The sequence below is a fragment of the Temnothorax americanus genome, unplaced genomic scaffold, assembly GCF_048541705.1.
Source record: "Temnothorax americanus isolate GAGA-0224 unplaced genomic scaffold, ASM4854170v1 Scaffold34, whole genome shotgun sequence".
NCBI classification, from domain to species: Eukaryota; Metazoa; Arthropoda; class Insecta; order Hymenoptera; family Formicidae; genus Temnothorax; species Temnothorax americanus.
The window spans coordinates 667792-690195 of record NW_027509485.1 but is presented as its reverse complement, the minus strand read 5'-3'; the positions used below and the strand labels follow the sequence as shown (position 1 = coordinate 690195).

General features: G+C 45.9%; 1 protein-coding gene across 1 annotated transcript in view; it reads left to right on the top strand.

Moving 5' to 3' along the window:
* Window positions 1-22404, top strand: part of Ser (protein serrate) — a 45067-nt gene that overhangs the window by 5362 nt on the left and 17301 nt on the right. The window contains exon 2 of the mRNA XM_077413867.1: window positions 12169-12465. Coding sequence (XP_077269993.1) covers window positions 12169-12465 — 297 coding nt within the window. The remainder of the gene's footprint in view (window positions 1-12168; window positions 12466-22404) is intronic.

Sequence of the window (22404 nt, the reverse complement as noted above, 5' to 3'; positions counted from 1 at the left end):
ATAGAGAAGAGGGTTCCCTCGCCGCGTCCGTCCGTCGTTCTCTCGATGATTTCGACCTAGTGCAATTAAGCCGTCGCCGCCGCCGTTGCTGCTGTTGCTGCCGCGTTGTGTGCGCTGCTCTCTTTCAATTACAGTCCGAACGGAATTACCGTTATAACGTGCGATGCCGAAAAAAGTTCCTCGAAAGCGGTTCCGAAGAAGCGCATATCCCGCGTCTGTTAGATTCGTGCGCCCTTTCGTGTGTGTCTCTTCGACCGCGTGCCCTTCCGCGTGTTTTATTTTAAAAAGGAACATCAAATTTGAGAGAATTTCTACGTTAAAACATCTCGTCTTTTGACTAAAAAAGTTGATTAATTGCTTAAAGTGTACAAGTAGTTTTTCCAAAGATAATATTAATTTAATGTAGGAAGAACATTATAGTTACTCCCATCCGTGAATTTCACCACATGGCACAGTGTGATTCATGCGCGCGAAGAGCGCTAGCTGCGAAAAAATCGCGGGAAAATATACGTGAACCTGAGAAAGGGAACTTAGCCTTCGCACGGTTGCGTTGTAATTTGCAAAGCGATTACTTCCGCGCAATTTCTTGCGCGATTCTCGAGACTTTTCACGTGCGCGCGCAGCTGACGCTTCCTACGGCCACGGCAATCGATGAGCCCGCGATTGAGATCAACCCGGAAGTAGGCGCGTGATTTGTTTTAAATGTATATATGATGAAACGATTGTGCTCCATACTTACAGATCGTTACTGTAACATATGGCATATATGGGAAATTATCCTTGTAAATACTGATGTATATCTTTACAACACTACTGTTACGTTACTCGTGATATCGTAATTAATTAATTAACCAATTCTTTCTAAAGGCGAGATATCTTAATGTGACAGAAATACTTTTTCGATTTTGCATTTGCATTATCAGTTTCGCGTTTTTACAATTTTTTCACTTTAGTCTTCACAGTTCTCTACAGATCGAACATTTCATTTTATTTTTTATTCGACATGAGTTGCGGCGCGTAATCGCGGGTTAATCGAGCGCGATCGACTTAAGGCTGGTCTGATTAAAGACGATTTCACGGGAAGAGCCACGGCCTTGCGGATCGGAAGGTGTTGATGTGGCCTGACTAACGAATATCGAAGCCACCGGACTGGCGGATCGGTCGGTCGGCTTTCTCATTGCGATTTTCCGCGGCGGAGAGATTCCGCGACGATCGCGGACGATCGGCACGATCGGTGGAGGAAGAGAGACGCCGGTTTATTAAGCTTGAAATTGCACGAGGCCTCCAACAATTATCGTAAACCCCCGTTATGGATTCCCGGTGCTGGAGATCGATCCGCATTCGTCTGCATATGTGCAGCGAGACGCGTGAGATGCACCTGAGATTCGCCTCGGCCCGACTTTTATTAGCCGCCGCCGCCGCGAGATGATAATTCATCGCGTCTTCTCCATCGCCGCGGCTTAATTAACCGCTGAACGCGCCGTGGACTATCATCAACTCTCATTCAATATGAGAAACATAGTTTATACAGTTGCGCTGCTCGACTCTGATTCCGACCATTAAGTGCATCCGCGATTTTTTTCTATTCTTTTAAACAACTAGCAGCTCTCTCTCTCTCTCTCTCTCTCTCTCTCTCTCTCTGTTTTTGTCGATATTCTACATCATATTATTATTGTAGTTATTGACGCGATTCAGTCACTTACGTTTATGCCTTCGACCAACTTGACAATTACGTTATTGCTTGGCGCACGCGAATACGCGTTACGTAATTGTGTGCTTTCACTGACGTTTATTGAATTATTATAATAATCTTGAATGCTAATTCGAAAAGTAGGTATATAATTGCAGCTACTTGTGGAAACGAATAATTTTTGCATTTCTCTTTACGAGCTCTTACGTAATGCAATATATTTTTGCGTCGTTATATGGCGAGTAACGATAATGATTATTAGCACAACGGCGGAAAATAATTGACCGTTTTCAGCAACGCGTCTCTAACTTTCTCAGCATCTGCAATTTTTATATGTTTTATAGGTTTCCATTGATATATCTTGGACAATTTGCCGTGAAACTGTATTGCCGATCTTGTCTCTCACAGATGTGCGCGCTGTCGCAATTTTCTCAGATAGTTCTTACGATCGTTTAGACAAAGTCGTAGGCCTCGACAAGAAAGTTTCATTCGACGTGAAGCGCGGAGTATAATTAATCGAGCGTGATTGATTAACTAGCCGATTGATTAACTCGCGGAATCTCGAATCACGATTATTTCAAGCATACAATCGCCTTGATCGTCCGCCTCAGTTCCGGCGCGCCGGGCCGGGCCCCCCCGAGTTTAGAAGAACCTGAAAGCGGTCCACTGAGACCGTAATTACACGCTCGCGCGATTATGGGTCTCTTTGCATCGCGCCAGCGCTGACGATATTTCGAGGTACGAGCTAATTAACGTGAGCTCTTTAAATTCGATCTATCGCGCGGTCTTAATTAAAATCTGCGGTTACGCATTTGCCGCGGCATAGACTGATGGCTCGAGTTCTTCCGCGTGACAGACGCGGAGATAAAGCCGAGCAAGACGTATATTCGTCCTACGCTACTTGCGTTTCTTGCTCAACGACGACGACGACGACGACGACGACGACGATCTGTTAAGCCGGCGCACCCGTAGGTACCTCCTTCCGCTTTCGTCCTGAGAACCGAGGATTTTCTCGCGCATCTCTCACCTCGATCCATCTTGTTCTCTTTTCTTTCTTTTTTTTTTTAATCTCTGTTACCATTCCATTCCGCGTTGGATCGGCGTGGCCAATTATCGATGTCAGGAAGAGAACGAGGAATGCTCCTTGAAAGTGAAAACTTCGGTTAACTAGAAGGATGTGCGGTACAATGGCAAGATCCGATGCCTTCTCGATTTACACCATGTAGAGTGGCGAAGGCAATAAGAAAAATTGGTAATGACGAAAAAAAAGTAGAGAAGAAAATCAAACAAAATATTAATCTCGCCGGACCCGGCGAGGAGAACTGAAGAAGCGAGGCGCAAAGTGTGAGAGAACGGAAATAACGCGGAACGCGATGATGGCCGGGGTGTAAATAGGGAATCCTTCGGGGCAGAAGAAGCGCCTTCCGCGCGAACGAGAGCCGCCGGGCGAGGACGTGCGGTGGGATCCGCGAGGAAAAAGCCGCGGCGGGGAGAAACGAAGAGCAGGCCGGGAAGAGATGAAAACACAGAAAGAGAGAAAGAGAGAAAGAGCGCGCTGCACAGCAGCCGAAGCGGAGCCGGGGCCGGGTTAAAGCGAAGCGTTTAGCCGGCGGTCACGCGAATCCCCTATAAAAATCAGCCCCGAGGCGGAGAAGAGGAGGGAGCAGCCTCGGCGAATGCTCGGCAGATAGACAGATAATGCGGTCCGGTGGCGTTGCCCCGTGTGGCGTGGCGTGGCGTGGCGTGGCGTGGCGCTGGGGGCCCCGTCCTGACCAACATGGTACCCCATGGACCACGGCGGCGCACAGGTGCGTGCCTGCGAGTCCTTTTTCCCCCTCGGCTCGCCGCGCCGCCGCGCCGCGCCGATAGGAAGGAGCAACATCAGGCGGAGAAGCGGAGCTCGCCGCCGAGCGAACCTGCACGGAGAGCTTTTACGAGTTCGTGGAAACGAGCCGCGAGATGCTCCTCACGAGTTTCGAAACGCGCCGAGTAATGGGGCGCGCTCTCTGTGATACGGCACGAATGCAGCGCACGATGGGAATTGCCGAAGCAGCACGTGACGATGTGGATATTAATTCCGCTACTTACGCCACCGAGTTTGTTCGCATCAGCTTCTTCGCGCTTATTGCGATTTACTCGTCTCGATTCAATTTTTATTGTGTACAAGTACCCGGTATAGAAACTAAATCTTGTTGCGACAGAGATGGCAAGAATAAGGAAATTATATTCCATAATGGCGGTTTGGGCGGTCGTCTCGACATGATTACCGGGGGGCGATTATCTTTTTTTCCCCGACATCAGCACAATTTCTTTTGATTGATGTTAATCGGATTTTCTTGGTCGATCGCTCCGTTATTCGATCGAAAATAATATGGGTAAGAAGAACGAGCGCGAGAAGAGCAGTTCGTCAGTGCGGGAACCGCGCGAATACCGCCTCGAGAGAAGAAAAACGCGGGGTTTTTTTTTCGCAGATGCCTCTGTGCTTCATTGGCCGCCACCAGTTTTCTTGTCTTCCGCCGACGACGGCCGTGGACAAAAGAGTGGACGATTCGATGAACGTCGACAGGTGTGACTGGTGAAAACTGCGAGGCCGAGCCCGTTAACAGTTACTCCATTTCGCGTCGCGTTCCTCGACGAAGTGTCGCGCCGATGTGTAAGAGATATGTATTTTAATATCCCCTTGCCTTCTCCGCGAAGATACGGCTTCAACCTGATACGCCATATTATCTTTGCATGCGAAACCAATAAAGCCCTCAGCCGCGTGTCTCTTATTATGTATTATAAATTATAATTGCTATACAGTTCCAACGAGTCAAATTATCACTCGTCGGAATTATATGGCACTTATCATCGAACGGTGAGTTCCCCTTTTACATCTCATCTTAAATGCATAGTGTGTGCATTTTGCATGTTACATTTCGCGTACATGAATAGCACGCGCGACAGAAATATGCGTAACGCAAACGGCCGGCCATTTAGAAGGATGACGTAGCGGGATTTATCGCCGGCGGCGTGTTTTATTTGGAAATTTCAATAATGAGAGACTATCTGAAATTCAAACGGGGGAGACTTCGTACGATCCCGGCTCGTTGCTCATTTTCGTGTTCACTGAACTCGAGCAACGTCGATTATGATTAACTGCGCGCCTTAACGCTTAGTTCGCTCCACCAACCGCGGGCGACGTTTTTCCTTTTAATTTATTATCGCGTTTCGCCCCACTCGACTTACCGCCGTAATCGCTTAGCCACTGTCGCGAGAATACTTACACAACGCGTAATCGGTAATAATCGCCCTCGTAATCTATAGTCTGGTGATTAGAGACTACGGACACCGCTTTCTTTCCGCTATACTCGCGGATCAGCGCGACGGTCTTTTGTGCTGATATATGACGGCTGATGTTTCGGGCGGTTCGGCTGATTGTTTTACGCTTCCAATTCTTTACCACGAAAAGTGACCGGGAAATATAATCGACGAGCCAGGACAAAACGCGATTTACAAGGTTATGATTTTGTGAATTCGAGAGTAACGCCCGCAGTGGCAGTTCATGATTGAGTATATCAGCAAACGATCAACGATCATAAAGCTTGTTATGGTCGTTCGTTTATAATTAATTTTGGATATTAAAAAAATTTTTAAAGATACAAATCATATAAATTTTAGAACAAATTTTTCTCTAATTGCTGGCTCGGTGCTCATTTTAAACATCATGTAAGAACGCACGAATTTCCGAAGAATGCCGGATTAAGTCGCAATTACTGACTCGGAATTAATTACGGGGGACGCGAGAACAGACTTCCTCTTTGGAAGAGGAAACCGATATACGCGAAACGATAATCGCTCGACTGGAATAAAGCGATCGTTATTGAGATTTTATCGTACGCCATCCGCACACTTATCAGTTAATAGAAACGAAACCGATATATCTGTCTGCATTCAGAACAGACGCCTTGCGTGTAAAAGCGTGTAAACGAAACAATCCCCAACTCACACCTGTTGCCGCCGGTTTCTCGGATCCACGATCCTCCGAGGCAGACAGGTAGAAGACGTTCAGGCTGAGCGGACCACGGCCGATCTTTCCAGTCCGGCCTTCGATCGGGTTTCAAACGTTCTTTCGACCGGAGTTAACAAAAGCTCATCGATAACGACCTGCCGTTTTGCTGCAACGATGACAAGTTCCCACGACGAATACGATATACCCACTCGTCAATCGCGTCCGATTGAGATCAGAAAAGCAAGACGTATAGTGTACCCGCACATTCGCGAAAACGTTCTCTCGATAAATCTCCTCGATTTCCAGAGAGGAGACCGAGGGGAACGGCTTTATGGTTTTATAATTGTTTTAATCGTTTGGGAAAATATAAGGCATGTGCTCATGAAAATTTAATTCTGCCGGTAAGCGGCGGCGAAACGGGAACTACCTGTCTTATAATTATCGCAGGGAGGTAGATAATACTTACTTGAATTTTATTGCCCGATGGATGGAGTGTCTTAAATGCGCTCTTTGTGGCTAAATCAAATTATTGCCTCGGCCGTGGAAGAATGTGAAAATGATAGCCCACTTCGAGGAGTTATCCTCGCGATTATTAATTTCAGCGCTTTTAATGATTACAGTTTTACCGAATACCCAGCGAATTTTACTAATCACGTGATGCGCCTTAACGTTTTCAAAGCCGTCGACATACTATAAAGCAGGTACAATTAAATTGAACGACGCACGATGACATACATTCTTTTTCCTTTTATTAAATGGTATCTAAGAACACATGCCGCAGGAAACGCCGCGTCGAGGCATATCTCGAGTAAAACATCCGGTCTTTAATAGACCTGTATAAGAGAGATATTCAATCACAGGCTCGGATGTTTCGATTTGGATCTCTCTTGCCTACCCCAACCAATACAAGATGATAAAGGGGGAAAGCGATGGGGGGTTCGCGAAACTTCCCACGCAAAGACTTTTTAATTATTTCGGTAATTTGTGGTCAGGTTAAAGGCAGTCTGGCGGGCTTGCCGAGTGGGTAGCAAATAATATTAAGTATAGGTCTCCCTATCTCTCGCAGGGAGGATGGAGAGAGAGATATATGGACCGTAGGGGCATGGCCTAAGTCTGTGGTACACTGGGGCAGCGCACAACACACAAGCCTGTAAAATCGTGAGCGAAGGCGAGCGCGCGAGACACCACAACGAAGCGGAGTGCAGAAACGAGACGTGCAATACGGACGGCCGACACGCACACACACGCACACGCGCACGCCCGAGCGATTTGTCCGTGCAGATTCTACGGTATAAAATTAAATGGTGTTCGGTAGGTCTATTTCACTCGGGCAGGTAGCGGCCACCGGTAATTACTACCTACGACTTGGGAGCTCAGAGATAAAATGAAAGGCCCGGACGATTTTCGAAACCGAAATCGCGGCAGTCCCTGATGCGGCTGTTGCCGTTGTTGCTGCATGCTGCTGCTGCTGCTGCTCCTCGTTTCTATTCTTCCTCTTGCTAATTTTCTATTCTTGCTCTTGTCCTTCCTTTCCTTCTGTAATTCGGAGCGATCGATCGCGCGCCATTTGGCTCGCGATCTCGCGATGATCGGCGAGATAAAGGGATGATAAAAAATATGTAATTTCCATTGCTTTATTAATGTGCAGGATACGAGAGATTATATTTACGTAATCAATTTTAGGAGATTATTGCGTTGCGCGCTTGTCGCGATTCTTTTTTCTTTATTTGGGCGCATCGATTATAGGGGATATCGTTCGTTGCAAGTAGTTTAAGGCAACGCCAAGATACTTAGCTAATTTAGCTAATTTAGATAGAAATTTTTTCGCCGGCGCGTCGCTGTTTTCCAATTAGCGTTAACATCTAATGATAAGATACGGGTACTTTCATCGATGCGTCCCGTTGCGTCGCCAGACCGCCTTAGCGGATTCGCAATTAAGATATTAAAGGAACACTTCTCTTCCGTGGGTTTACGTAATCATAGCCGGGTGTAATTACGTATTTACATAATTACATATATGCCGTACGCGTTTACGGCACCCTAATGAGATCGGTTGATAACAATCGATTTGTACACAGCGTACTTTCTGCATTTATCCACTTTTTAAACTTGTTTATCTTCGAGTTAAGTGCAATGATTACCAACCATAAATCGGTATGCATGAAATTTTATAATCTTACATTTTCGTACAATATTCTTGATTCCGACTGCTATACCGATAATGCTATTGTGTGCAAGAAGGACTTACAATTAGGCAAGAAAATATTATTGTACTTAAATAAATATTGTTATCTCTTTATTATTTACCTATACATTTATTATTATTTGGCGATAAAATTGAAAAAATTCACAAATTGCGACGGATTTTCATCTAGCGTGAGAAAAATCGTGCAAATGCGCCAAGCGAACTTTTCGAAAGCGGCAGGTTCTGATTTTCGCGGACGCGGTTTGCATCGGCAAATGAGTTTCCTCGGAAAGGGACAAGAACAAAGGAAGGAGGAAGACGCACTTGAAGAGGACACGGTAGAGTCGTTCCTCAGTATGCGTTCCGCGAGCGTTTTTTTCGGCCAGCCGGGCGAATTATTCGTACTTCGCGAGTTCTACGAGAATGTATATAAAAGTAGGCGCACTGAGGTATGGCTCGCTGCACCTTGGTTATGCGGAAAGGAAAGGCTCTTCTCTGACGAACGCTGACCGACCGACCGACCGCCGCGCGAGCGAACGCGCACACACAACTCACGTGCAACTCGCTACTACATATACGAAGGCCATCATTTTGTCCAACTCGTGTATATTCACATACACACACACGCACGCACGCACGCACGCGCGTGGCTAACGTTGCGACAGGTTACGAAGATGTGCACACTCGCAACGAGAATAAGATGCCCCTTTTGATGAACACTTTTTTATCATATGTGACCTAAACGGACAACGTGAGAAATAGTTATTACTAATTTTTACAACGTTGAAAATAGCTCAATGTGATGCCGAAATATTATCCGGAATATTATCTTGTGAAAATTAAAGTAAATTACTTTTAATCTATAAAATTACGCGTGTTGTACTCTTATAGCTCTTTTAGTTACCACAATTTATTGGTTTATTATCGAGAGCCTTAAGTTAATTTTTCTTTTTATTAAAAATTTAACTTAATAGTTTCCGAAACTTAGATTGGACCGCCAGATAGGTATATGTTCATCGTTAGGAAAGTTAAATTTCAAACATTTTCCAAAAATATCTCCTTCGATTTCGTCATTGAGAAGGTAAGAATATATTGCGCATAATTTAAAAAATATTATTTTTTTAATGTAAATTGTGAAAACCTGTTTAATGGACAATGAAGTTATTATAATGTACGCATAATATAGTTAGAAAGGGATGAACTTTCAACCTAATAACCGCGAAAGCGAGCGTCGCTGCGAAAGACGAAAGAAATAATCGTTTCGCAGATAGAAGGCGCGGTACCAAGATAAAGGAAGCGATCGTTAATACGAGGTGTCTCCACTTTTATTACACCTCGGCAGCTCCGAGAAACTTTAATTATCGTTGGGTGGCGGTCGACCTCGATGAGAGAATCTGAGATATAAACTTTGGCTGGAATCTAATATATAGGAAGAAACTGGAATAGAGTCCTTAATATATACTACGTTATACGACATCATTAGTAACACTTTAACTTTTTATACATTTCTTATTTACAACACAATAAGTACAACATATCACTGATTATTACAGCATTACATAACGTTTACAACGCACTAATATATCGTGGCATTATTTTATGAAAAAATGAAATTATAAGAAAAAATGAAAGCGTTGTCGAAATATTAGGGGAACACATTTTTCAATCTGGTGCCGAAATTTCGTCGAGCCACCAAATTCTGGTCGCGTTCGCGAGCGATTCTCTTGAGCATCTCCCGGTCGAGGCTCATCCGTAAGCGTCTATCCGCGAATGCGTCGGAAAGGCTCTTCCGCGTCGGCTAACTTAAAGCATCTCCAGCTTGCTTGTCGTCCGACAATTTCTCGTCGGCACGTGAGCGGACTGTGCAAAGTTTGCGGAGCGCGCGTTTGCAAACGCTCACGCGCGTTCGCTCGCCAGCAAGAGAAAGAGAGAGAGAGAGAGAGAGAGAGAGAGAGAGAGAGAGAGAGAGAGAGAGAGAGAGAGAGAGAGAGAGAGAGAGAGAGAGAGTTTCTATCGCTGGACCGCACGGAGGCAGGAGGTTACCGACGAAGCCGAGAGAGCCTCCAGAATAAGTATGCTCGGCTAATAAAACGCGTACGCGCGCGTCGTTACACACAGCGTTCGCTTTCCAAACAAACGCACGGCTCTCGTCACCGCGCGTACTCGTATACCGACGGGATTTATCGTCGTACGGACGTCGGTCGTCGGACGTAAACGCGAACCGCGACGACGACGGCAACGACGATGACGTCGACGTCGAACGTCGTCTTGTGACACGACACTAATCGAAGAAAAAGAAAGAGAGAGAGAGAGAGAGAGAGAGAGAGAGAGGGGGAGGGAGGGAGGGAGACCTATCTTTTATTTCTCGACATACAAAAAGCACCGGGCGATGTTAATAGACGTGCATGATGCTGCGGGGATAGTTATTACTATTGCCGAATGGGTCGGGTTAACGCGAGGATAAATCGCGAAACTATTTTTACGGCGATGGGATCGCATATACGCGAGGTCGTCTTCGCGATCAACAGCTTGATCGTAAAGCACAAAACGCTCGTTTGAAATTTATTGAAACGAGCCTCCTTCCGTGCGTTCCACCGCGGAGTGATGCACGATGGAGCGGATTGCCTCGCAGATTGCAATATTTTGAATCTTCTCTAAATATACGATTCAACTGTTATTGAGGTACTGAATTTATTTCGTAAATAATGATAGCCATTTTCTTCTAACGATTTCTCCAAATTGCTGCAAGTGTACATTACCATACGCGTGTCGTTAATGTCGTTAATGCGAGTCAAAGGCGACGAAATTACGCGGCTTGTCTACTTGAACGAATTTCTATTCACCTGCCGTGCGCGCGTATTGTCCGAACGTACAAAAGATCTGATTCGTTACGAACTCTATTGTGTTATCGGCTCCTTCTCTCCTCCGCCTTTCTTGAACCGCGCGCGATTATCGTCACGCGGACGATCGCCGAGGTACCTAATATAGTTTTGCTTTTCAATTATTTTCTGATTTATCCCCGACGTCTCCCGAACCGGAGCCGCGCGGGAGCTCAGCGCCCGCCGTGCCGACCCGTTAAAATGTCATTCGCGAGAGACGGGCTTATATAACGTAAAGGGAAACGCGTAATGGAAAGCAAAGGCCAGCAGACGATCCTTTGCGCTTTCTACCTTCGATCTTACTCTTACGATAATTACGTGTGCCGTGTATACGTATACACACGTGCACGAACACGTGCACGCACCGTGTCGAACATACCCTAATACACGCGCTCGCGGTGTACAGTGCAATCTTATACTCCTACTCATAGCTCTTTAAGTGAATTTAAACTATAACAACGTCACTTTCTCGAGAAAGCAGTTTTGTATAGACTATCGTTACCACGTTAATTTCTAAAAGTAATTTCTAATCGATTCTAAACGATTAGACAATGTATTGTCATAACATAAAAAAGGGAGATTAAAATAAGACAAACTGTGAATATATATTTAATTTTTATTTCTGTCTTTTTTGACACATATGTTTATATATTCGGTATATTCGGATTACTATTAAACTGCTTGTTGTTATTTCGAATTTGCGTATCAGGAACTCAGATTCGCAACGGGTTAAGAAAAAGTAATCATTCATTATACTTATAGGATGTAGAATGTGTGTGATGCGTATCGTGCGTAACGGCACGCAGTATATCGCGGCGAGCTCGAAAATTGCCCGGCCGTGATTGCAGTTTCGAAACTGCTCGATTTCTTTTCCGAGATTGGCCCGAAGCTGCTACTGCTGCTGTATTCGATGCATTCGCCTGAGGCCTCTGTCTTTCTCTCTCCCTCTCTCTCTTTGTCCTGAGATGCTAACATGAGATTTCCGTTTCCACGATACGCAATAATGGACAGTAACCCGAGGCCTTTTCAGGTTCCCGCGCTTGGCGCAAAAGCGGGAACCGAATTTTACGAAAAAGTCTTTCATAATATTAGAAGGGGCTCCTCATTTCTTCCCCTCTCTCACTTACGCTTCATTTTCTCTAAATTTCACGATTTACGAAACAAACTCCTAACAAGTTAGTGAGAAACAAGTAATTCCTTACTTAACAAGTCGTTATGCAACTCTTATAGCATATATGTGTAGCATCTAGGCATAGATTGTTTTATCCGAGACGGCAGAAGTTCTTTGATCCTAAAAGCGTTTTCTTCTATTAGAAGACATATTCAACATAACATAATGTTATCACGATAATAATATGAGAAGCAAAACACGAAACGTCTAATAAGTTGAGTTGATTTTAAGTTTTTATCTGTTGTGTTGCAGGCAACAACCGCGAGTGGATACTTCGAAGTGCAGATCCTCTCGCTGACGAACAACAGGGGCACCCTGGTGGACGGTAGATGTTGCGGCGGGGGAGGCGGGGGCGGAAAAACAGAATTCCCGCCCTGCACGACGCCCTGCTCGACAGCCTTCTGGCTCTGCCTCAAGGAGTACCAGTCGAACGTCACCGCCATCGGCTCCTGTAGCTTCGGCAACGTATCTAGTCACGCCCTCGGCCCGAACACTTTCACCCTCACCGACCCCGTCACTCTGCAACTCCACTTTACTTTCCGATGGACGGTGAGTCGTTATTTCGCAACAATCTACAGCCTCTGAGCTTCTGTTTTTTTTTAAGCATTAATTGTTATTCGCATTTTCCCCTCATGGTGCAATATAAACGTTGCGTAATCTCATGTTAAAAAGATTTCGCGAACATGTTCCATATTTAATTTTGATTTATGAGTATTACTATGACAAGTACTTTCTCATTTATGACGTTCGCTAATATTGTTTGTTTAATACGAATTCAATGTTGACGCTGTCAGATGAGAATCCAGACAATCGCATTTGATCGCTAAATACACGTCGAGAGGCAGTCCGAGAGTCGTTCGAGTGCCGAAACACGCGCGGCACTACCTAATATCCGTGAGAACGCGCGAACGTCGGCTGAAAATCCCAACCGGTCGCTGTAACACCGCGCGTATAACGCACGAGGCGACGAGGCTTAATTCGATGTCCCGCGATTAATGACGCCGCACGGTGTACATATATACGGGACCGTAATTTTGTTTGGTCACCGGCACAATGAACGTCGCGCCGAAAGACGAACACGGGCGGAGAGGATGAAGTCGTAACGAGGGGACGACACATTCGGGCTTACGAATCGGCCGCCACTCGGATCATTTATCATCGACGCCGTGACACAACGCCGACGGAGAACGACGGCGTCTCATTAGCGACGCCGCCCCCGGGGGCCACTGTAAATATATGTATGTAGGTGGGTGTGTGTGTGTGTGTGTGTGTTGATATACCACGGCGATTACCTTCTTTTCCCGTTTCGAGCTCCCATTCTCGAAATCGCCGAAAGCTGGCCGAGTGTGAATCGCGAATGGCGAACGGCGCCGTTCTTTCGCAACTTATAAGGCTAACGACCAGCGGCGAGTAAGAGTCCGTGCGCTTATAACTCACATTATATCGCCGGTCGGATGAATCGCGAATTTCTAGCCCCCGATTTCCTTTGTCTTGCACGGCGATAGAGATAGAGAGAGAGAGAGGGGGGGAGAGAGAGAGAGAGAGAGAGAGAGAGAGAGAGAGGGAGAGAGAGAGAGAGCTATCGAATCCGCGCGAGGGATTTCCGGTCCGCTGGTCTCCCATGGCATCCGCGCGAGTCGTTGCGTAGAATTCCAGTTTGGTTCCAGTCGCTTGGCAACTCCTCATCGTCAGTTCCTCCATCTCTCCCGCTGCGTTCCTCTTTCTCACCACGCTCTCTCGGTGAACTCTCGCGGCGAAATTTTTACGATCGTTCACCCACGTTGAATTTACCTTGTCGCTTTTTTTCGCGGCACACGGAATCAGTTCGCTCGACCGTGAAGAGCCGTGGCCGACGGTTTTACATACGAATTTTGTAATGCTCGAAAATCGCGAGTTTTCTACAAGGTGTGTCACGCCAGATAATTTCGCGAGATAATTGTCTCGTATTTAACAGATAATGAAGGAAAGCGTAGAAATTATGCGACTTGAAAAATAACATTTAAATATTTCATTGTTGCAACGTTAACGTAAAACGCTCTATCTATTTAAATAATTATGTATACATTATCGTGCACTAGAAAAATTCCCGTCCTTCTTGGGAGCCGGGAGAATCGTCTTGTCGGTACCCAATTAGTAGCGCACTACCTACGACCAGACCGCCGTCGTCGTCGTCTAACGTAATTACGGCATAATGTACGAGCGATTTCGAGGATGCCCAAACAGTCCTCTCAAGTGATGCCTGGAGTGCGCAGGCGAGGCGTGCCCTCGCGAGACCGGGTATATACTCACAGGACCGTCGAAAGTGCCTCCTTCAGACGACGATGGGTTCGGTGGGTGCCTGACGGGTCCTGAAGGGTACCACGCTCGAGAAAAAACGCACCCGTTGTATCTACCTACACGCGTCCGCGTCGTCGTGAGTTGTTTGAAGAGCGCCAGTCTTTCTGTTTGTATATTTCATAACTCGCTCGCGGCTATCTTCCGAGAGGCGACCCATCGCGCGACAAAGGGGCTCTAAGGCCCTGTTCTCTTTTTCTGTTTTTTCCCCTATCTCCCTCTTTCTCTCTTTTCCTCTCTTCTCGAAGAACCGCCGCCACGACGAAGGGTATAAACAGAAAAACCCTTAAATTGCTTCCCTTTCGTGAAGTATTTCTCCTCGTCCCGCTTTCGACGCGCTACCTTCGATCATTTAGCGCTTCGTCGGTCTAATTCAATTATGCCGTTGCTGCGTAATAAAGAAAAATATATATATGGAAAGCATACAGGTGCGCGAGAATGTGGGCATGTTTGCGCATTGCACAACGAAATATACGTCGAAATAAGGGGTCGAAGGGGAATAAGAGGCGCGGAGAGATAAAAGCCCGGATGCCTCGGTATCTCGCGTAGTGGTACCCACCGTGGAAAACGGTAAACTGCCTGACTTTCATCGTCCTTCCGCGGATAATGTCGTCATTATCGTCTCCGCTGATTGAATACGGTATATATAATCTCGTCCTCTCGACCAGGCACCGAGACAGAGCACGTCGAGTGAGCGGCGAGCACTCGCAGGCGCGCGCAGGCTACCGAATGCCACCTTGCGCTTAGCGAGAAGCTGGCTTGAGAGAGCATCCTCTCTTATACCAATACAAATCCTACGATTCCCATCTTATAATTCTCATCCGAACGAAGTCGGTGCCTTGATCGCGCGTCCTCTCGCGAAGATTTTCAATATGAAATCGCTCGTTTCGCGCTCGAAATTGAAAAATAATTTGTAAACGATTTCTCGGCTTTATTTAACGCGCGCAAACCAGTCGCGCGTACATGCGAAAATTGCGATTCAAATTCGTAGAGTTTCATATACGCGATACTCATCACGGTAAAATAATTGGATCGTTGAGTCTAACAGATGAAGAAACATGGTTTAATGGTTAGACGTTACTGACCGTCTCAGATACTAGGTCATCCATCTATATAACTTTCAATAAGTTACATATGCGGATATCGCCGGCAATCGCAAGAGTTTTCTAATAGCGACCTAGTTTACGCGAACGTGATGCGGTCGCGATAGCAACAACGTCAAACATTGTAATCGTCCGTCGTCGCCGTCGCCGACTTTCCCTGCTTCTAATTTCAATACCAATGTAAGGAATACGGGATGGGATAGGCCTCTCTCTCTCTCTCTCTCTCTCTCTCTCTCTCTCTCTCTTTCTCTCTCCTATCTTCGGCGGTCGCATAATAGCACGAGAAGCGATCGGCGAGATGAGAGAATATACGGTCGAGCTTTTACACAATCCACCTCGGAGCTATATGCATCTTTGAACCAAGTGTGCTCCGTGTCTCCTTTCTCCGGCCACACATCTTCTCGTGACTCGATCTCTCCTTCTCTCTCTTTTTCTCTTGTTCTCTGCGAATCGTTCTCCCATCTTTTCCCCCTTATCCCCCGTTCGTTCTCGATAATTTCTCCTTGTCGTTCGACCGTTGCCAATGCGACTCTATATGAACTCGACTATATACGATTCACATGCGGTGGTGCGCGTATACATGCGACCTGTCTACGCGTTTTGTATGCAGCGGCACGCACGACTGGCCGGTTATGTTGAACGCATCGGAACACATACAGATACCCGCGCGTACAATGTCTGCACAATCTGGGCGCCACTATGAATGGTGGAGCATCACGAGACGCCGCCGCTGGATCCACGTGGACGCTGTAGAATTGTGTCCTCTAAAAATAACGCGCGTACCAAATGACTGAAATAGTTTAGCGATCTTTTTTGTGGTTTTAGTTGTGCCACGGTTAATTGATATATTACGTAAAAGGACAGCTAGTTGTAAATTTGCGATACGCAATGGCTGTCTCGACTGCGCAAAGTTTCGACTAAAATAGAGGTTTCAATTATGAAAATTGTCTCTTAAGTGTGGCATTGGCGTATACAGTTAGGCGAAACACAAAAGAGAAAGAGTCTCTCCGAATTGAATTGGAAACCGTGTGTGTCTACATACGGCACGTTTAATCCTCTTTCCTCGAGCACGTGATTAATTCCGACAATCGTAGTTTCGATAATGGACATATAATGATAAACGATGTTCTCGGCCGAGCGGCATTCATCACGTAAGAGGCGGCGGCGGTCGGCAACAGGAACGGTGGGGAGCAGAGAGAGGAACGAAAATGAAGGAGCCCGTTCGAAGACGCGTCGCGGGAACGCCACGGGGATCGAATGACGTGAGTCAGGGGGCCTAACAGGTGTATGTACATCGGCGTCTCGAAAACGAGCTCCGCGGCCTTATAAGCGTTTTCCATTCTCGCCGATATCTTCGTTGCCCTTTCAACCTACCACGTGTTTCAAAACTACGAGCACAATTCGAAATTGATTCTTGTATTCTCTGCTTTTCTTTCTCACAAGGAAACGTGAGAAATATTTTTACGAGTTTTGGATATACCCGCGCGTAAATAAGTACACACGTATATTTTTTTGATCGGCTTCGAAACATGTTCAAGGGTTGAAAGAAATTCCATATATTTGATTACGAGTGAATATCTCTGAAACAAAGTATCATACTTTTTTAAAAATAACATTGAAGAGTGGAGGTATACTTATTGAAAAATATTTTTTAAATATTTTAAAATGTTTCTCTTTGAAGCTTATGGAAATAAATCTTCAAATTATTTATCTCTTATTTTCGTGTGTCATTAATATCGGAAGCTGGAAACATTTCTACTAGTTATTAAACATAATAATATAATTACAATAATCTCTACTTTACAAGGAGACAACTTTTAGCGTTTTGTTTCGTCTAATGCCGCTCGCAGAATCGCCGGTTGCGCCATGCACAGCCGCTGCTCGCGCCGTGCACTTAATAGCGTCATGAATAAACTGCGCTAAGCCCGCGAGCTGCACCTATACGGTTGTTCAAATATATTAGTGCCGTTAATACGCGACGCTAACGCGAATAATGAATAACGCTCGCGGGATTTACATCGCGAGCGGCCGTTCGCGTCGCGCATCCCTGATGCGCGTCGCCGAGCCTTTTTATCTAATCGCAACGTAAATTGCACCATTTCGAATGCGGAAGCGCGAGCAATTTGTCAAAACTTCCGTGCAAACCGGTCTTCGGGAGGAGGGGAAGGGGGAGAAACCGACGATCCGAAATTGCTCTCTTTGCGCCGTTCGCCCGCGGGGTTACAATCGTGAGAGGCCAGCCTCATCGGTCCCCCGCCATCGAGATTTACGTTCGCGCGAATTAAAGATTTCCTGATTGCCAGCTCTCGACTGATCGGCTCTTGGCGAAGACAATTTCTCTCTACGAAAATCAGTGATTACAGCGACACACATACGCCGCGCGCGCGCGCGCGCACACACACACACACACACACACACACACACACACACACCACACACACACTCACACTTGTGGTACTCCCGACGTACACGCCGATATTAATCTTAATTCCATTAACATAATAGCCACGCTGTCGATATAATGACTTGTACAATTTGTCATCGATTGTTGAGCGACACGATATCTCCTCTCTCTGCATCGTTTGATCGTTATTAGATTTATTTTTACGATAGGTAAATGACTTACTTGCGCGCTTTATGTTCTCGTATAGATCGCTTTCTCAAAATAATATCGGCGATGAGTATCAGAGATCGCAAGATAGAATAAGGGGAAGAAAAATTAATTAAGGTTGTTCGATGATGAAACAACTTTTGCCAAAAGTGATAGGTTTTATTTTTTATATCGAAAAAAGGAACTCTCCTGAATCGATTAAGTCCAGAAAAAAAAATAATTTACCGTCCCGTTCTCAAGATATTTAATTTTAAAATTAGATGATTTTAATGATTTTAACATTGGTCTAACAGGAAAAGAGGTTATTTTCCTATATGAATAACACGAGTTTGCGAAAAATCTTTTGCCAAAAATGTCCGAACAATATATATCGATGGAAAGAGGACACTGTGAGGAAGCCTATAGTTGAAGGTGAACACGATCCACCGTACAGTTTTTTTTTTAATTAATAATTAAAGTTGAAAACTATAGTCAAGCGACGCGTTAACACACACTTAATAATCTATTTCAGGCAAAATATTATTCTACAACGTAAAAATTATTTACTAATGGTCTTTTTACGTCGTTACGAAGCTCTGCGATGCGTTATTTTATTTTTTTAATAATCATATAAATAAAAAAATTATAAACATTGTTTTGACTTCAGCCTTTCATCATCGAACTACCTTAACTGCAAAATAAAAAAATGCTGAATAATTTAATAAAACTCAACGATAAACGAGCAATAAATTGCCGAAATTAAACATGATTATCTGAATTAGGTCTAAATACGATTATATAGGTACATGTATAATTGAAAATTTGGTTTAGTTGTAAAAGTCGTGAAAGATGAGAAACCTGCACAGAGAAAATTTTATATTAAATTTTACTATGCTGCCGCACCAACTGCGGACCATTAAGACGCCCAAGTTTAAATGCTATAGTCTTATAGTAAAATTACTATGTCCATAGCATTTAGTGCTACGATCATAGCACTATTATAGCATTGAATACTATGATCGTAGCATTAAATGCTATGGACATAGTAATTTTACTATAAGACTATAGCATTTAAACTTGGGCGTCTTGATAGTCCGCAGTTGGTGTATATATATATATATAGCAGCATAGTAAAATTTAATATAAAATTTTCTCCGTGTGGCGTTAAACGGAAATGATGAGAATAAGATGCAAGATAAAAACCTTTGTTGAATTAATTATAGAGTTACGCGAGAAATAGTTAAGTAGTTAAGCTGCGTTAAAGAAGAACGAAGGAGAGACGCAGACGAGGAACGTCCGACAGAGTCGCGTAATTTTTTTTAATCACGAGAACGCGCACGATTTCCTCCTCGACGAGAGTATATAGTAGGCTCCCGGGCGGATCAACGGGTGCCCATTGAAGCCGGGATTCATCGCGCGGCGAGGTTCACCGGGGAACGCATAAATTGCGCGTTCTTAATGCGGAAGCGCGGCCGATTTGTCGAAACTTCCGCGCGCGCGCGCGCGCGCGAACCGGTCCTCCTTGTTCTCTCGCCGCTCCGAAATTGCTCTCTTTATGCGATCGCCCCGAGGATGGTTGCAATCATGGTGTTTTCCCCCCTGTTCGTCTCCCTCTTCTTTGCAAGATTTACATTTGACCGCGTTTATGTTATTGTATACGCATCCGCACGCACGTGTCGGCATTAGTGGGTGGACGTGCGCAAACACAGGCCGCAGGTGCAGAATGCAACGGCGTGTTACACGAGTGGCGGCGGGAGGGCGGGGGGAGAGGGGGAATGAAAGGCAAGGTGGGTACACGAGAGGAAAAAATGTCGCCACGCTTTTTTGTCACTTGGAGACGATGCTTCTTCGCATTGGAGTGTCTCCGCGTTCACAGGGGGCTCGACGAGCGTGTGGATGGAGGAAACGGCGAGGGCCCCGGGGTCCTCTCCTTTGGGCCGGTCGTGTGTGAACCCGCTGCGCGAAGCGCATACCAAACTCGTCCCTCTCTCTTTTTCTCTGTCCTTGCTCTCTCTCTCTCTCTCTCTCTCTCTCTCTCTCTCTCTCTCTCTCTCTCTCTCTCTCTCTCTTTCTCTCTCTCTCTCTCTCCCTGTTCCTCCTTTCCCTCGAAAGGCTGTCGAGACCGTCTCTGTACGAACCCGCTGGCAGCATGCAGTGTCTCTTCGATTCGCGATTTTCTCCGGGAGTACCTTGATTCGCCGTTTCTATGTACGAACTTGTAGAAGGTATCACATATAATACAACGTAACATCAGAATATGTACAAAAGAATTTACAGTTAAATACATTTCTATCGTTTTTAAATAATTTATTTTCTGCCCGGACGGCAGGAATTGATTTTGAACTTTACTTCCGATATCGCGATGTACCTCGCAAACGAATGTCGATTACGTGCGATAAGGGACGCATTACGTTGTCCCGAGTCCGAAGTGAGGCACATTCGTGGAGCAACATGGAACGCGGTCGGGACAGTCGAGGCGAGTATTTAATGCGAGGCGTAGCGCGCGCGTATCCCACAGACTCGCGTTATATTATGCAGGTAACGCACCACTACCAGCACTACCAGCACGATCATCAGCATATCGCCCGTCCGCGGCGTTTCCACTTTGGTTCCGCCAAGCGGGAAGAAGGCGCGCCGTTGCACTTGGCCTTGTGCCTTGTGCCCTCGCGAATAGTGGACGCCTCTCCTCTACGAGCGGTCTCTTCGTCCAACGAAGACGACGACGGCAACAACGACGGGATCCTCTCTCTCTCCTGTCGTCTCCTCCTTCTCCTTCTTCTTCTCAATCCTCTTCTCAGTCCTACCTCTCGCAGCACCGCTTTTGCTCTTTCTCTCATTCCCGATCCTACCCTCTCGCTCGAAGAGAGTCTTTCTGCAGTTCTGGGTACACCGCGAGATTTATTAGCCATCCGGCTAATTGGGAAGCGAGGACGGTCGCCGGGATTACAGAACGGAGATTTCCGTCGCCAAAGGGAATGCGCTACCGAGAGAGAGAGAGAGGGAGAAAGAGAGAGAGAGAGAGAGAGAGAGAGAGAGAGAGAGAGAGAGAGAGAGAGAGAGAGAGAGAGAGAGAGAGAGAGAGAGAGAGAGAGAGAGAGAGAGAGAGACGACGCAACGCGACCGGACGGTGCACCGCGCCGGACGGAATCTCTGGCGAACGAACCAGAATCACCGGCCGCAAAAGCGGCCCATTGCGTTCCTCGGCGTCGCCACGTTTTTCAATTACGGCGCGACGCTCTATCTACCGCGTGTTCCTTGGCTTGGTCAATTAGCGAGATTGATTCTCCGCTGCGAGTCGAACACGTACGTGATTATCTTCTCCGACGATTTTCTCGAGGACAATCTGCGTTACGTAATACGTCATAGAATAATATTAAGAAAAAGGCATTATAGCAAATATAAAGATTTATCTATTATTCTATTCTATTGAAAACTATATTTGTTTAGAGATATTTCTTAATTCTCGGTTTATACCTAGAAATAAAAAGGCGCCTATTTCGCAGAGATTGTTTGCTCTATAGCATCGCGTTACCGTGGCCGACTGTAAATCCCGTCAGAATGAGAAGAACATGCATGCGTGAGAACGACTCCGCTCCGCGTCGTGTCGCGTCGCGAAATCTAACGCGACGACTCCTACTTGGGGTAGAGGGAGGAGATCGCATGGGAAATCGGAAGGTACCCTTTGGTACCCTCGTTCGATCGTACGGCCGTTGTCTTTCGTATGCGTCCTCACGTACAGCTCGTTCGATCTTTTCCGCGAAACCTAAGACACGTCGCCTGACATAGAGAGAGGTGGACTCGGCGCACTCTATTCGGCGTACGTAAGTACCTATCTACCTGCTTGTCCGCCAGCCCGCAAGTCTACCGACGAACGCACACGAGCGTGGATGCGCGCGTACGTAAAGTCATAGGCCCGATAGACTGACGGACGAGGTAGGCAGGCAGGCGGGCAGGCAAGCAGGCAGGCAGGCAGGCAGACAGGCAAACGGCCAGATAGCCTCGCAGCGGGATTCTACGTGCCTCACGTGTCCGCTCTCTTTCTTCGATCTCTTTAGATTCGCCTCGAATCGCCTGGTGCCGCCGCGTGATGCTCTAATACGCCGGACATGCAGATTGCGCGAATTCCGAATCGACCCGGTCACCAACGAGAGCTTGCCCATCGAATAAAATTCATAGGAGCACTACTACGAATTGTTTAAAAACATCAGACTCTAAAAGTTCGGACTCTAAAAGTGTGTTTCATTGTGTGTGCAATATATAAAATAGAGGATAAAGATTGTAAGAACCAGCTGACTAATACCTAATTGCGTTTCTCACTCTTGAATAAGCAACGAAATCGATAAAGGTTGCGTTGACAAAATTGATTATTATCTTGACTATGTGCCTATTGGTATGAAATTATGTTTTAAATATTTAAACTGTGCAACACCGGCGGACGGCGTTTTTCAACAACGTTTTAGA